Source organism: Carassius carassius, chromosome 26 (assembly GCF_963082965.1).
Source record: "Carassius carassius chromosome 26, fCarCar2.1, whole genome shotgun sequence".
Taxonomy (NCBI): Eukaryota; Metazoa; Chordata; class Actinopteri; order Cypriniformes; family Cyprinidae; genus Carassius; species Carassius carassius.
In genome coordinates, this window is record NC_081780.1 from 30,644,806 (window position 1) to 30,660,709 (window position 15,904).

General features: G+C 40.6%; 1 protein-coding gene across 1 annotated transcript; it reads right to left on the reverse strand.

The window, feature by feature from the left end:
* Window positions 1-10,887: 10,887 nt before the first annotated feature.
* On the reverse strand, window positions 10,888-14,884 carry LOC132106080 (zinc finger protein OZF-like). The gene is made up of 2 exons (XM_059511705.1): window positions 14,685-14,884; window positions 10,888-11,943 (listed from the first exon to the last, which is right to left on the reverse strand). Exons 1-2 carry the CDS (start codon window positions 14,857-14,859, stop codon window positions 10,919-10,921), a joined length of 1,200 nt encoding a protein of 399 aa, XP_059367688.1. The 5' UTR covers window positions 14,860-14,884; the 3' UTR covers window positions 10,888-10,918.
* Between the last annotated feature and the right edge of the window lie 1,020 nt (window positions 14,885-15,904).

Below are 15,904 nucleotides of genomic sequence, written 5' to 3' on the forward strand. Positions count from 1 at the left end.
TCAAGTAAGAGTATAAGGTACCCATCTTTAAATATACTCCGAAAAGTATTAGTTACCCCCAAAAATTACTCAAGTAAATGTAACGAAGTAAATGTAACTCGTTACTACCCACCTCTGCAAAGCAGCAATCTTAAATATGATCAGGCCTTCATCACATTTTCCAATTCAGTCAAGCCTTGCCGTCCTATGGTTAAGTTCCCTAAAAATCTAGATGGGTGCTCTTTTCAAGCCGAATGGTATAACGATGACCCCTGGCTGGAATATTCTCCACTGAATGATGCCATGCATTGCTTTAGCTGCAGGAATTTTATGAATGGGGAAATATTTCAGAGCAGGAGAGCATGGAAGTCAAGGCATACTAAACTTGTGGAAGCAGGCCAAAGTAAAGATTAAGGAGCACCGCAGCAGTGAATTGCATATGCTAAGCATTATTAGGTGGAATGCTTTTACAAAAGATACACTGCAGAGGGCTTTTGCAGTAGCTGATTCTCAGATGGAAGCAGCCAAAGAAAGAGAGAGGCAGAAAAACAGAGATTATGTTCCGTTAAATTGACATCACAATATATCTGGCAAAACAAGCTTTGGCCTTTAGGGGAAATGAAGAAGACTTCTCAAGTTCAAATAGAGGAAATTTTCTGAACCTGGTGGATTTGCTTGGCCAATATGACCGTGTACACGGGCTTCATCTTGATGCAGTTAAAGAAAAACAAGCATCAAACCAAAGGTGCCAGGTGTCTCTCCTGTCCAATAAGACACAAAACGACCTCATAAAAGCACTTAGTCTATGTGAAATTAATCATACAGAAGGAAGTGACAGAAGCATTAAAATTTTCTATTTTGCTGGACGAGACAACTGATGTGTCACATATTGAGCAGGTGTCCTTTGTTGTGCGATATGTCCACAACATGACGATAAAGGAACGCTTTGTCCAACTATATGATGTGGCATCAACAATGGGAGAGGCACTGGAGAATGTAGTGATGAAGCTACTTGAGCAAAACAACTTCAACATTCAAGATGTCTGTGGACAGGGATATAATGGAGCTGCCAATATGAGTGGACGCTACAATGGGCTGCGGTCCCGGATTCAGAGACACAATGAGAGAGCATTATAAGTGCACTGCCATGCACATTATTTAAATCTCGTTTTAGTTGAGAGTGCAAAATCCAACAAGCACTTTATGGATTACTTCACAGTCGTTGAGAGGCTGTACACATTCATTGCCAACTCTACAATGTGCCATGCTGCATTTGTGGATACTCAAAAAGCCATGAATCCAGACCAACGTGTGCTTGAACTACAGAGGCTTTCAGACACCCGGTGGAGCTGCAGGGAAGATTCTTTAAAGACAAACAGGAAGTTCCTCCCTGCTGCCCTACATTACTTGAGAAATCTGAGAGAGTGTGACCCCCTCAATCTGGCTGCAGGAGAAGCTAAAATGCTGTTGAGCAGCATAGATTTTGAAATAGCAATGCCAGTGTTCATGGAGACATCAGTTGCTTCAAAAGTACTCCAGCAGGATGACCTGGACTTGGCTGCTGCTTACTCTGTGTTAAATGGTGTCTTAAAGAGAGTAGTGGAACTGAGGAGAGACAGCCTATTCTCACAAATATACAATACTACCACAACAATTGCAGAGGAAAATGACATAAGCATTCCCACAAATATTCCAGGTAGATGAAGAGAACAAAAGTTCCTGCAAAGCTGAAATAAACTTCCAAATCAGCAAGAGAAGATGATGCAGTCCAGACCTTGGAGGAATATTACAGGGTAAGGACATACTATACCTTTCTGGACAGATTGAGACAGGAGCTTGAGAGAAGATTTTGCGAGGAAGGGAAGACTCGGGACATTGTGATGTCACTGCAGAGACTCACTGACCCAGGGCAGTGGAAAGATCGAGCGCCAACCTCCCGCTCTCTCTCGTGAGGCCAATAAGGAAGTGACTAAAACTGCAATTCATCGACTGGCTGCTTGAGGCTGGCTGCAAAAGGGAATCAGTCCCATAGACTCCCCATGTTAAAATGCCCAAATTTACAGCAGGAAAAAACATGTTTACAGCCTGGTTCAAAAAATTATTTTGGTCTAAATAGCTAATTTTGCCCTTCATGACAACTGTGAGGGGGGTGAATTTTAAATTATATTTTATATTATATTAAGACTTAAAGTTCTGCATAATTAAGGGCGTAGCCACTTGAGTGACAGGTGGATTGCCGCTGCTGACACTGCCGTCGTGCTAGGTGGGTGTGGCTTTAGCAACTAGCTCCCACCTTTTTGCCCATTTTCGATTGTCTGGCAGAGTCGCGCGGTGACGCGCTGCCAAGATGGCGACGGCCCGCTCTACACACTTTAGGCTTCAAAAACACACTTCAGGAGACTACGGGTGACGTCACAGACACAACGTCCATGTTTTTATACAGTCTATGGGAAAGATATTGGCCAAGGTGTTGATACAGCACATTCACTTTGTGAGTTTTATGGACTTCAGGGAGAAGAGACCAACCTTCAAACAGAGCTGAGAGTCTTCCATGCGTCTTACAAGTGTCACAAGAGGACAGTCAAGTCTATGCTTGAAAAACAATGCTAACGTCATATTCCCCACACTATTCAAACTATATATGTGCAGTAGAGATCATGAGCTGGAGCCCAATAATAAGCACAGGGTCTATGGAATGCCTAACCTGAAAAAATAAATAAACACAAATATATATGGAGAAATGTAAAAAGCTAAAATTATATTTAGAAATAATATTTCTGTAATTATTTCAACATTTCTTTGTCTGTGTGGTAATAAATATAGTCATTACTCCAATGAGAATGCTCAGAAACGCAGTGTAACAACTCATAAGACTTCACAATAAATGACAAACCAAAACAAGGCTTATTTTATATAAGTTTCAACAACAACAACAACATTATGGTGACCATACATTCTCTTTTTCCCAGACATGTACTCTTTTGGACCTACAAAAATTAATTTCTTAATTGCCCAAAATGTCCAGGATTCAGGTGTTTTCATAATCCTGCTCTGCTGAATCTATGACCATTACCTGCCTGCTCCTGCAACATGTGTTTCGCTCTCACAATTTTTGTGTCCACTCCTTTAAGCATTCTAATATTGTGTATAATTTTAGTGCATCAGTGAACCCTCGTCCTGTCCTGTCACGGCTACGGAGGCCATCTGTGAACCCTCGTCCTGTCCTGTCACGGCTATGGAGGCCGTCTGTGAACCCTTGTCCTGTCCTGTCACGGCTATGGAGGCCGTCTGTGAACCCTTGTCCTGTCCTGTCACGGCTATGGAGACATCTATGAACCCTCGTCCTGTCCTGTCACAGCTACGGAGGCCGTCTGTGAACCCTCGTCCTGTCCTGTCACGGCTATGGAGACATCTATGAACCCTCGTCCTGTCCTGTCACAGCTACGGAGGCCGTCTGTGAACCCTCGTCCTGTCCTGTCACGGCTATGGAGACGTCTATGAACCCTCGTCCTGTCCTGTCACGGCTACGGAGGCCGTCTGTGAACCCTCGTCCTGTCCTGTCACGGCTATGGAGACGTCTATGAACCCTCGTCCTGTCCTGTCACAGCTACGGAGGCCGTCTGTGAACCCTTGTCCTGTCCTGTCACGGCTATGGAGACATCTATGAACCCTCGTCCTGTCCTGTCACGGCTACGGAGGCCGTCTGTGAACCCTTGTCCTGTCCTGTCACGGCTATGGAGACATCTATGAACCCTCGTCCTGTCCTGTCACAGCTACGGAGGCCGTCTGTGAACCCTTGTCCTGTCCTGTCACGGCTATGGAGACATCTATGAACCCTCGTCCTGTCCTGTCACAGCTACGGAGGCCGTCTGTGAACCCTCGTCCTGTCCTGTCACGGCTATGGAGACGTCTATGAACCCTCGTCCTGTCCTGTCACGGCTACGGAGGCCGTCTGTGAACCCTCGTCCTGTCCTGTCATGGCTATGGAGACGTCTATGAACCCTCGTCCTGTCCTGTCACGGCTATGGAGACGTCTATGAACCCTCGTCCTGTCACGGCTGCGGAGCCCGTCTGTGAACCCTCGTTCTGTCCTGCCACGGCTACGAAGGCCATCTGTGAACCCTCGTCCTGTCCTGTCACGGCTATGGAGACATCTATGAACCCTCGTCCTGTCCTGTCACAGCTACGGAGGCCGTCTGTGAACCCTCGTCCTGTCCTGTCACGGCTATGGAGACATCTATGAACCCTCGTCCTGTCCTGTCACAGCTACGGAGGCCGTCTGTGAACCCTCGTCCTGTCCTGTCACGGCTATGGAGACGTCTATGAACCCTCGTCCTGTCCTGTCACGGCTATGGAGGCGTCTATGAACCCTCGTCCTGTCACGGCTGCGGAGCCCGTCTGTGAACCCTCGTTCTGTCCTGCCACGGCTACGAAGGCCATCTGTGAACCCTCGTCCTGTCCTGTCACGGCTATGGAGACGTCTATGAACCCTCGTCCTGTCCTGTTACGGCTATGGAGACGTCTATGAACCCTTGTCCTGTCCTGTCACGGCTATGGAGACGTCTATGAAGCCTTGTCCTGTCCTGTTACGGCTATGGAGACGTCTATGAACCCTTGTCCTGTCCTGTCACGGCTATGGAGACGTCTATGAACCCTCGTCCTGTCACGGCTACGGAGGCCGTCTGTGAACCCTCGTCCTGTCCTGTTACGGCTATGGAGACGTCTGTGAACCCTCGTCCTGTCCTGTCACGGCTATGGAGACGTCTATGAACCCTCGTCCTGTCCTGTTACGGCTATGGAGACGTCTATGAACCCTTGTCCTGTCCTGGCTATGGAGACGTCTATGAACCCTTGTCCTGTCCTGTCACGGCTATGGAGACGTCTATGAACCCTCGTCCTGTCCTGTCACGGCTGCGGAGGCCGTCTGTGAACCCTCGTTCTGTCCTTCTTGGTCTGTCTCACTTTGCTTAATGAAGTAAGCAGTAGTTTTGCTATCAAATATGGATAAATCAAAGATGGGCTGATGGAGTTTTGGGTTGAATTTAGAGGCAACTGTAAATTCTGAGCATGTCAGAAAACCGAAGAAAGCCAATAAAATCATGGTGATAAGGGTAAGAGTTGTATGGATCGAATGGTACACTGTGTGGAGACTATGAATACATTTTCTAAGGATATCCATAGTTATAGGTTGTCCGGAATCTGGGCTTGATGGTTGAGAGCACTGGATTCTTTTTATTAGAAGAGAAGTTTGAGAATTATTTATTTCAGGGGCGGGGAAGCCAGATTAGTTTGTGGGAAAAAAACAATGTCAGTAATGCCACATTTCCACCACAGGAACTTTACCCAGGAACTAGGGACTTTGGGCTGGTACTCGATGTGTTTCAACCGCAGGAACCAGGAACTAAATAAAGTTCTGGGTAATAAAATGCTCCTCAGAAAGTCCCTGCTGGCGAGGTGGTACTTTTTCAAAGTTCCGGAACTTTTGGGGGCGGGATTTGGGCGCTAAAAATCCTGATTGGTTGAGTTCACGCAGTATTGTGATTTCAACCACTATTTATTCGGATCATTATCAAAATATTACGGTTATTGTGTCATGATATGTTTTGTATTTCTTCCATTTCTGAATAATTGCACCAACAGTTGTCTCCTTATCACCAAGAATCTTGCTGATGCTCTTGTGGCAACAAGATTTTCAACGAGCAACAATGGCAATTCCATTAATGGGGCAACTTACAAGCAAATCATCCTTGACATTACTCCCAAAACTGCTTCCATTGGGCTTCATGTGGTTAATGTCACCGCCGACATGGGCAAACTTAATCAGGCAATGTGGAAGGAATTTGTAGTGCCCCAAAATGAAACTGTCCCATATCTAGCGAGATCATAGAGGAGATCATATGTCCCACATCTAATGAAGAACATAAAGAGTGCCCTTTACTTCTTTTTAAGTAAAGAATGTGCAATAGATACAGTGCAATTCTTGTCATAGGTCTAATCCTGAACATTCCGTGTGAAGCCAACTAAGTGATGTAGGCAATGAAGAATCATTTAACTGTGGACGCCACATGAAACCGCCCTACTGTTTTAAAAGCGTGATGCCATAACTACATTTTTATTTTAGAGCAAGGGATGTAGTGAAAAAGGGGATGTTGAATCTACCTTGATGAGGAGGAAATTCAAGTAAATGTTCTAATTTACAAAATCAAGCAACAATGATATATTAATTAACATGTTGTTATTGTGATGTCTGTAATTACAATTTTTGGTTTCTGGATTCACAGAAACTTGCAGAAGACCTTAAAAGTGGGCTGTTGTGATCAAATTGAATGTATTTTAAGCATCAACCCAATTTCTAATTTATACAGCACAGGAATATCTTATCAGTATCTTAAACAAAAACATTTTATTTTATAATTTATTCTTCACAAATGTTAATGTTATTATTAATGCATTATAATAAAAAAAATTGTGATAATACATAATTAGTTTTGTAAAACATAAAATAAGATGTATAATATAAATACAAATATAAAGTATAATAATATTTTTGCTCTGCATATACAGACAACAGCCATAATAGATAAAGTGGATACTGTACTGGGCCGTAAAAAGACAGACTTTGAAGAAATTTCATTTAATTTAGATGTGATGATCCATGAGCTATTGTTTTTTTTCTCTTTTTACTTATTGCATTTTGTTGAGGAACAGTTCATGCCATGTCCTTTATATTCTAAAGGTAATCCTGTGCTTCCAAAAAAAAAAATAACTTGAGGGATTTAACCAATATCAAGCAGAAAAGGCTTTAAGTCACTTTTTTTAAGGGAAGACTACTTTGTCACATGCCCTAACAGTCATTAAGTAATTATATATTAGATATACTTAGAAACAAGTATCAAGTAGAAACAAGTTTTTATAAACAACCAACATTTGTTGTTTTAAAGGGCTAACTTTTGCCATTGCTAGGCACTTGTCATGACTTTGGATTTCCATTCTAACACAGTATATAGAATATTTACAACTTGTAGACTAATACATAGTATAAAGTACATTTGAGCATAATAAATGTAAAAGTAACACTAATTACATTCAAGGCTTCATTAGGTGAAGATTCTCTTATGTTCCTATAAACATGAGCATTATTAACACAAAGACATATACAGGCATCATCATGACAAGATAATACACTGTTCATGTCCTTTTTAAAATAACATGGGGTTTTAGTACAAAGTGAATGCTGTTTACACATGATTAGGGGTGTAACGATAAATCAATTCATCTAATGCATCGCAATTCTCTCTGAAATCGATTCTGAGCTTAGTTTTGACAGCTGATTGCACTGCATGCTTTAGAAACAGCTTGCTTTCAGTTACACACACACACAAATACACACACACCTCTTAACCACAACTTAAAATAATAATTCATAAAGTTCAAAAAGGTTTAAGCGAATTACAAGAGTGTTAACATTAATCTTGCGTCATAAAAGCAGAGGTGCAGGTATATTTAACCACTCAGTTGAACGCACATGTGTTCTTCTACATAAGCATTTGAGTGAGCGGTTAAAAACTAGCCTAGAGTCCCATCTGCTGTTAAACACTGAATTCAGAATCGATTCAAGAGAGAATCACAATGCATTAGGAAAATCACAGAATCGATCCATTAACCGATTTATCATTACACCCCTGATTATGATACGGTTAAAAACACTTTACAGATGCTGGTCATAAATAAATACATAAAAAAATGATTAAATAAATATGGCTTTAATTCTACACATCTCCAATAGCCAAATTAGCACTGATAATGTATTTAGGGTATAGCCATAACTTTCACTCTTCCTAATAAAGTTAGATCAGTTAATGGTTGAAGAAAAAATGAGCAAATGTAGATTTTTGATAAAAACTATTGTGCCAATTAGTTTTTGACTCATTAAGGAGTCAGAAAGTGTAATAAAATATGAAGTGTGGATCTTAGTGTGGCGATCGGGTTCGGAAACAGGGACACCAAATAAATAAACCAACTACGCCACCCTGGGGGCTTGTTACCAGGGAAGCACCCTCGACAAACTAGGAGCACATAACGCTCACAGACTATTTTCCCCCCAGACCTGTTGCTTCCTGTGTTTCCACCGCGGTCTAAAGTACTGGGAAGATTAGGCAAATAGACTGGTGATGTAGGTCTCATTCGTTTTGGGTAGATCTAACAGGTAATCGTTGGTCTGTATTCAATTTATCTATTTGTTAAAATGAAAATAAAAAGAGGCAAATGATATAATATTTATCATTATAATGGCTGTATATATACACATTTCCCTGAATTAAGTACATTACTGTGGCTAATATTATTATGTTTAAATGAAAAACGAAAGGAGACAGTGGTATTTGATTTCCTATCCTATTTTGTTTTATTGTAAATATACAGAGAGGAACATTTCAGTAGCCAAGACGAGCTGACTGATCTTATCAAGTACACTGCTGTTTACAGAATTACCGGATTAAATGAACACGGACATCACACCCCTGAGTCGAATGCACAAAGTCCGAACTCCCGTGGATGCAAGTCTGAAATGTGCTTACTTTTGAGAAACACTCGCAGACCAAATGCCTGCCTGATTTTCCTGGTACTGTAGACAGCGGTGGAAATGCAGAAAGCAACACGTCTGGGGGGAAAAAAAGTTCCTGGTACAATTGTTCTGGGTAATTTCGGTGGAAACACGACATAAGGCTACATAGCAGAGCAGCACACATAATTGTAGACTCGCAGTCATATATCCGCAAAATCAATTCAAACAGCAGCACGTAGTAAGTTAGTGGTCACTACTGGACCTTTGATCCTAGTGTCCAGTGAACGACAATGATGACCGAAACCGAAAACAACTCACCATAACCTTGAACAGGCATATGAAACACACCTAGATTAAAACACAAAACAAGGAGGAAGCTCACCAAGCGAACTTGAAGTCGGACTAAGGCATTAAATATAAAAGGTTGAATAAGCACATCATTAGAGAACCGCAAAACTCACATTTCACAGAAATAGTGTTTAAAGAATAATGTTAACGTGAACAACAAATAGGTAATTTTGACCTTGCACCGGTAGTTTTGGTTAGAATACATCAGATCCGGTCGGGCGGTCACATATGGTCTAGCTGCAGAAGTTCAAACATTTGAACGCATCCGAAGCTCAGTTCGGATCTGAAATTTCCGCATATGCATATGATTGGAACTCCACGCAGCGCCCGCACTACTTTCCATTGCAAACGAATGACTTCCGGAAAGGCGGCTTTACACACCGTGCGGGAACGACAACAATGACATGACATCACATGTAATCCCCTCACAGGTAACATGCATCAACCACCTTCATAGTCCTCATAACTAGAGCTAAATCACCATCAAACCGAGCGTTAGTAGGCGGAGCGAATGCCTACTGCTACATTAGGACCACCCCTTCAGTTTAATAATGGTACGCCTCCTGTTTTATTAATCGCTTGATGATCTGAGATTATTGGTTCATGCTGGACAAAAGTGTATTTTCAGCTCTTCAAATCAAGTAAGTCGTGGTCTAGTGGTTAGAGAGTTTGAATCCTAACCCTAGGGTTGTGGGTTTGAGTCTCGGGCCGGCAATATCACGACTGAGGAGCCCCCAACTGCTCCCCAGGCGCCGCAGCATAAATGGACTGCTCCGGGTGTGTGTTCACGGTGTGTGTGTGTGTTCACTTCACTTCATAATTATAGATGTTTCAGAACCATGGACAGCAACATAGCACCTTCAAATAGTTCAACACTGCATTGTCACGTAAAAGATTTTGTAAAATTGTCACGTAGGATAAAGTAATATAGCAAAACCTCTGGGAACCATAAAATTAAATTAATTACTTTGCTTCATGCTGGACAACAAATCATCATCAAATCAACACTTAAATCTGGAAGATAAATTAATTATTTTAGTAAATCCTATTTATAGTTCTACAAATCCAAAGCACCTTGGACAGCGACAGAAAACTTTTTAGTCTACTCTAATATACTTCAAAGCCATGGCTCCATATCTTAAAAGTAAAAAATGTCTAAAAATGTGCATGTAATACCTTGGATAAGGCCCCAATAGAACTTTTAACGCACCCTCAAAGGCAGCTGAGATATAGCACCTCAAACTGGGCCAATAATACAATTTTTCCTGTTACTGTATTGTCTTATCTGTCACAGTTATGGGTCTATAACTAAAAATTCTTCAGTAGGAATGTCTGACAATTTGCATGGTGACTGTCAAATGCACTGAGAATAAGGCGCCAGTGGCACGGTTAACACACCCTCAAAGGCAGCTAAGATATGGCGCCTCTGATTGGGCCATCACTTCAAAACGGTACAGAAACCAACAATGATATCAGTATAGTTTACATTTATTTATATAAGGCTTTTCACAGTACATGGTGTTCCAAAACAACTTTACAGACAATGCATGTTTCTTTGTTACACCACCACATTATATCCTACAACATCTGGCAAGACCAGGGACTTATGTGAGGATCCTGTTCATGGACTTCAGTTCAGCCTTCAACCCCATCATCCCAACACTCCTCCAGACCAAACTAACTGTGCTTTCACACATTTTATTCTGTTGGGAAGTAGAGAGTTAGTCCATCAAATGTTCATTTAATATTTATTGCATTTAATATAAAGAAAAATCCAGCCAATCATAAACAGGTTTGCCTTTTCACGCATCTCCTATATTTGTGCCTCAAATATGTCAAAAAAGTTTTAAGACTCAACCCCACCATTTATAATATTTAGGACCTTTTATGAACTTATTGAAAGTGAATCTAATGCTATTAAATGCTTTTCAAAGACCCACACTTTCTCCAGACTGAGTGCACAGGTTGGTTTTTCTAAAGGAAATCGCTCCTTCTTGCCAGAACGAGTTTGCAAATAACTCTTCAGATCTATTTGAAATGTGAAACTCGCACTGAAGATGCGTGAGAAGGCCTCTCTTTGGTGTGAACTCTCTTGTGAACCTGAAGAGCTGTTCTCTGTCTGAAACTCTTTCCACACTGTTGGCATGTGAAGGGTTTCTCTCCAGTGTGAATTCTCATGTGAGCCTCGAGGTTTGCTTTTCTTGAGCAACTCTTTCCACAGTGATGACACATAAAAGGCTTCTGTCCGATATGAGTTATTACGTGCTTCTTTAACCGTTCCCTGTCTGTGAATCTTCTTCCACACTGATGGCATATAAAGCAGCGCTCTCTTGAGTGAATCTCCATGTGTTTACGAAGGAATTCTTTGCGTGCGAAACCTTTTTCACACTGATTACAGTGGTAAGGCTTCTCTCCTGTGTGAACTCTCATGTGAGCTATAAGATTTCCTTTCTGAGTCATAGTTTTTCCACACAGTTGGCAGGTGTAAGGCTTCTCTCCTGTGTGAACTCTCATGTGAGCTGTAAGATTTCCTTTCCGATTCACAGTTTTTCCACAGAGTTGGCAGGTGTATGGCTTCTCTCCGGTGTGAATTCTCATGTGAATATCAAAGGTTGCTTTATGTGGAAAACGCTTCCCACACTGACCACATTCAAATGGCTTCTCTCCAGTGTGAACCCTCATGTGGATGTAAAGGGTTCCTCTATACGTGAAGCCCATTCCACAGAGAGGGCAGGTATGAGGCTTCTCTCCGGTGTGAGTTCTCATGTGAATCTCTAGACTGGCGTTTCGTGGGAAGCTCTTTCCACACTGATGGCACATGTAAGGCTTCTCTCCAGTGTGAACTCTCATATGGATTTTAAGGTTATCTTTTTTGCTTAAAATCTTTCCACACTGTTGGCAGGTGAAGCATTTTCTAGTTAGAGTCTTCCCACTTCTTTTCTGAGAGGAAGTATTTTCCCTCTCTGAGCAACTGAAAGATTTTTCTCCAGTTGTGAAGTCATGATGTTCCCCATGCAGATCTTTCTCTTCGGTTTCATTCAGTGCCACCAGGTCTGAAGCAAACAATTAAATAAAGTTAACCCCAGTTTAATGTCATAAATGATTAGAAATCAAAACATTTAGACATTTAAAGCATCAAAACCAAGAATATAGCTGTGAGCAGAGATGATGGGGTATGTAAATACCCACCAGCATCCTAGTTTTCCTCATCTACTTTGTGATCAACAAATAAGGGCGGCATAATAAATCGCATGTGATTGTCATGCACATCTCCTCAGTTACGCCGGTTCTGTGATTACACTGGAAACGTTTTTCAGGAGTAGATGAATTTGCATGTTGTAAATCCTCAAATTCAGTGCAAACATGCCAGCGCTCCATTACCCGTTATAGATCAACTGACATAGATTATTATAAAAGTGTTTAAACTACTAAATAAAATTACTTATACATATTTGAAAATCAGATATTTCATGATATAGTGAACACGTATGTGAATATTGTTCATAAAAGAAGTCAAATAAAAGCGATACAACTGTACTACATCGCTATTGTGTCTGCGTTGTGTCACGTGACAAGCATAACACATCACCATGGAAACAATACAATCAAGGCGATACAATCTGAAATAGTGATCAAAAAAGGACTATTTTAAAGTGACAGTTCCTGCTGTCAACATCCACGTGATCCACATCCTTGACCATTCAATTAGCTCAATTCTGAATCCCATTTTTCTTAAAGGGGTCATATGATGCTATGATTGTTATTTTTCCTTTCTCTTGGGAGTGTTACAAGCTCTTGGTGCATAATGAAGATCTGTAAAGTTGCAGAGACTAAAGTCTCAAATCCAAAATGAAATTCCTTAACAAAATCAAGACTCTGCCACGCCCCCTAAAACACCTCGTTTAAACACGCCCCCCACATATCTATGTCACTATTTGGAAATATTTAAGTAATGCTGCCCAAATGTACACACAAAGAGAGAAGGTGTGGTTTCAGTAACAAAGTTAGGGCCCTATCATACACCCGGCGCAATGCGATGCAAAGCACAGCGCAAGTGTGTTTGCTAGTTTCAGTCTGGCACCATTCACATTTCCCCGTCCAGCGCCACGTCGTTTAATTAGCAAATGCATTTGCATCAAGTCAATGGCGCAATTTGTTATTTAAAGAGCGCTTTGGTAGAAAATGTGCTTCTGGGCAGGTCCAAAGTGCTCGTTGACTTATTACACACAGGGATGTGCATCACACAAACATGCCAAATATTAAAAACAAAAGGATTACAGTGTCAAGGAATATTATTGAGTAGGCTACATAAATATAAAAATGTAATGATGGATAGTCATTGCATGTATTAGAATTAGGCTACCTATTTGCAATTCAGCTTATTATTACTTATAATGATGAATGAAATTGGCTAATTAATTGAACAATCGTGCCAATACACACACACACACACATACATACATACATACATACATACATTATATATATCTGACTCATCGCGCGGTGATTTGGTGGATGCCTGCTTGTCCTGTAGATGATCTGATCGCGCGCTTTAACTTCGCGCACGAGCAGATCGGTTTCAGCATTCAGCTTTTCCACCAACAAATTCCTCCATGTAAATGGCGATCCACCCTGGCACATGCACATCTCACTCTTAAAGGGAATGGGAGATGACACTCTGGTTGGTTTATTGTACGTTACGCCCATTACTTATTAAGAGAATAGGGACAACCCATTCCAAAAATGTGCCCCGGGACACGGACCGTTTTCCGTCGTTAAAATAGCAAAAGTGGATTTGGACACGCCCTGAGTGCACCTGCACCGTGCGCTTTACACTGTGTACTACAAACACACACGAGTTTCATCACTGTGTCTGTCACGTGACTCTGTTCCTCTTTCCGGCTTGAACTGATGGTAAATCTAAGGACATTATTAAATGTCTTTACATTTCTTTTGAAAGAAGAAGCTCGCGATTATGGAAAGGGGCGTTATATTTCCAACAAGTGCTTGCAGCATTCGGCCAATCACAATGCACTGGGTCAGTTGACCAATCAGAGCAAACTGTGCTTGTCGAAAGGAGGGACTTGGTGCAAAACGATTTATTTGAGAGAGGAGGGGCATAGAAAACCTGGAATAATATACAGTAATTGAAAAATGTGTTTTTTGAACATTAAAGCATGTTGTGATGAGTGGGGCTGGGCTGTCCCTTGGGAATAGAGGGAGTCTGGTGGAGTAATTGAAGATGAGCGACACCTGCACCACTCACCGCCTCGAGTCCCACGGAGTCAAATACACAAAAAAAAAATATTTTAAAAAAGCATCATATGAACCCTTTATACTCACAGCACCGTATCGCTGTATGCACTGGCAGTAGCAGGTTCCTGTATTTGCTTGCGGCAGCAGCAATAATCTACAGCTACAGCAATGACAAAATGCATTAACATTGTCATATCCATCACCATCCTGAAATCTACTGGGAGTTTTACATTATATTATACAAACCCGATTCCAAAAAAGCTGGGTTTGTAATTTTCTATAAGTTTAAAGAAAAAATGCCCTTTATTACAATGAGCATTTTTGATGATGAGAAGAAAAAGATATAGACAACAAATGTCAAGTTGATCACTCACACCTGTTTTTGTTAGAATAATTAATTGACAGAAATGTCTAATTCAGAGATAGATTTGGGTTTAATGTTAGATAAAATAACTATCTAGACAAATAAAACCACTGCAGATAGACACATTTTTCATTGTCAATTTGGACATTTTTTCACAAATCAAAGATAACTAACCTGTTAGTTCCTCAGTATCTTTATGATCGACTCTGAAAGCTTCTTGACACTGCATGTCTTCACTCTCTTCTTTAATAAACTCCATCTTTGTTTGTTCCTCAGTATTATCATGTTTGACTCTGAATGTTTCTTCAATCTTCTTCACGTCTTCTCTCTCCTTTTTAATAAACGCCATTTTTATAACAGTGTCTCGTGGATCTCAGCCACTTCACCAGGAATATTTCTGTTTGTTTAAGATGAGAATAATTAGCAGAAAAAAAACTAGATGCAAACTAAGTCTCTGGGTGTTAGTAGTTAGCACACTGATAAGGGAGAAACTTTCAGCCACAGTTGCTTTTGGGAAATGCACCTCTGATTAACTAACACTCAAAACTAGAACTACAAATGATTAAATTAATGCATTGTACAGATATTTCATATTTACTTATGATTTTTTTTTTGGCATTTAATAACTTTTTGATAGTATTGAATATTATACTTTTGGTTTATAATGTTTTGCATGTGTTGGTTTATGTCATTACACATTTGTTGCTCTTGTTGTTTTGAGCAGTGTGCAGTGACTCCAGCACTTAAAACAGTGGCCATACCATCATACTACTCTTACTATTTCTGCAGGATCCAGTATGTGTAGTGTACATAGTTTGCAACTATATAACTTTGACCTATTATGTTTGTCAGAATCTGCTAAATATTACTAAAGCAGACTGAAAACAGTACAGAAGCTGTGTTCAGAATGGCATACTACCACACAACACACACTGACATTTATCCATGCAATGCATTTCCCAGAACTAGATTTAATTTGGACACTAATTAATGTAGGTACTTTCTACCTGGAAGACACTGAATCTCAGGAACATCTTTTTTACAGTTGTACTATTTCTAAATCCTGTATTTGACTAGAACATTGTTAAATGTGGTGGCTTTATACAAAGGTAATTTATTTTTGTTATAAATTTCTTTGTGTTATATTTCATCTTCATTTACCTTTATTTTATTCTATTTTTTTATTATTAATTTTTTTATTACATGCTGTTTGGGTTTCTTGTTAATGTGTTTAACACTGGATACATGTCAACGCTTTTTTTGATATTTTGTAGATAAAAAATAAATAAATAAAATACTACTCTGAAACAGCTTATTGTATAGATTGTGTACTGGGCAGTGAGCAAGTGTGTCGTTCTGAACACGAGAAGTGAATTAACTTAACTGATTCAGTT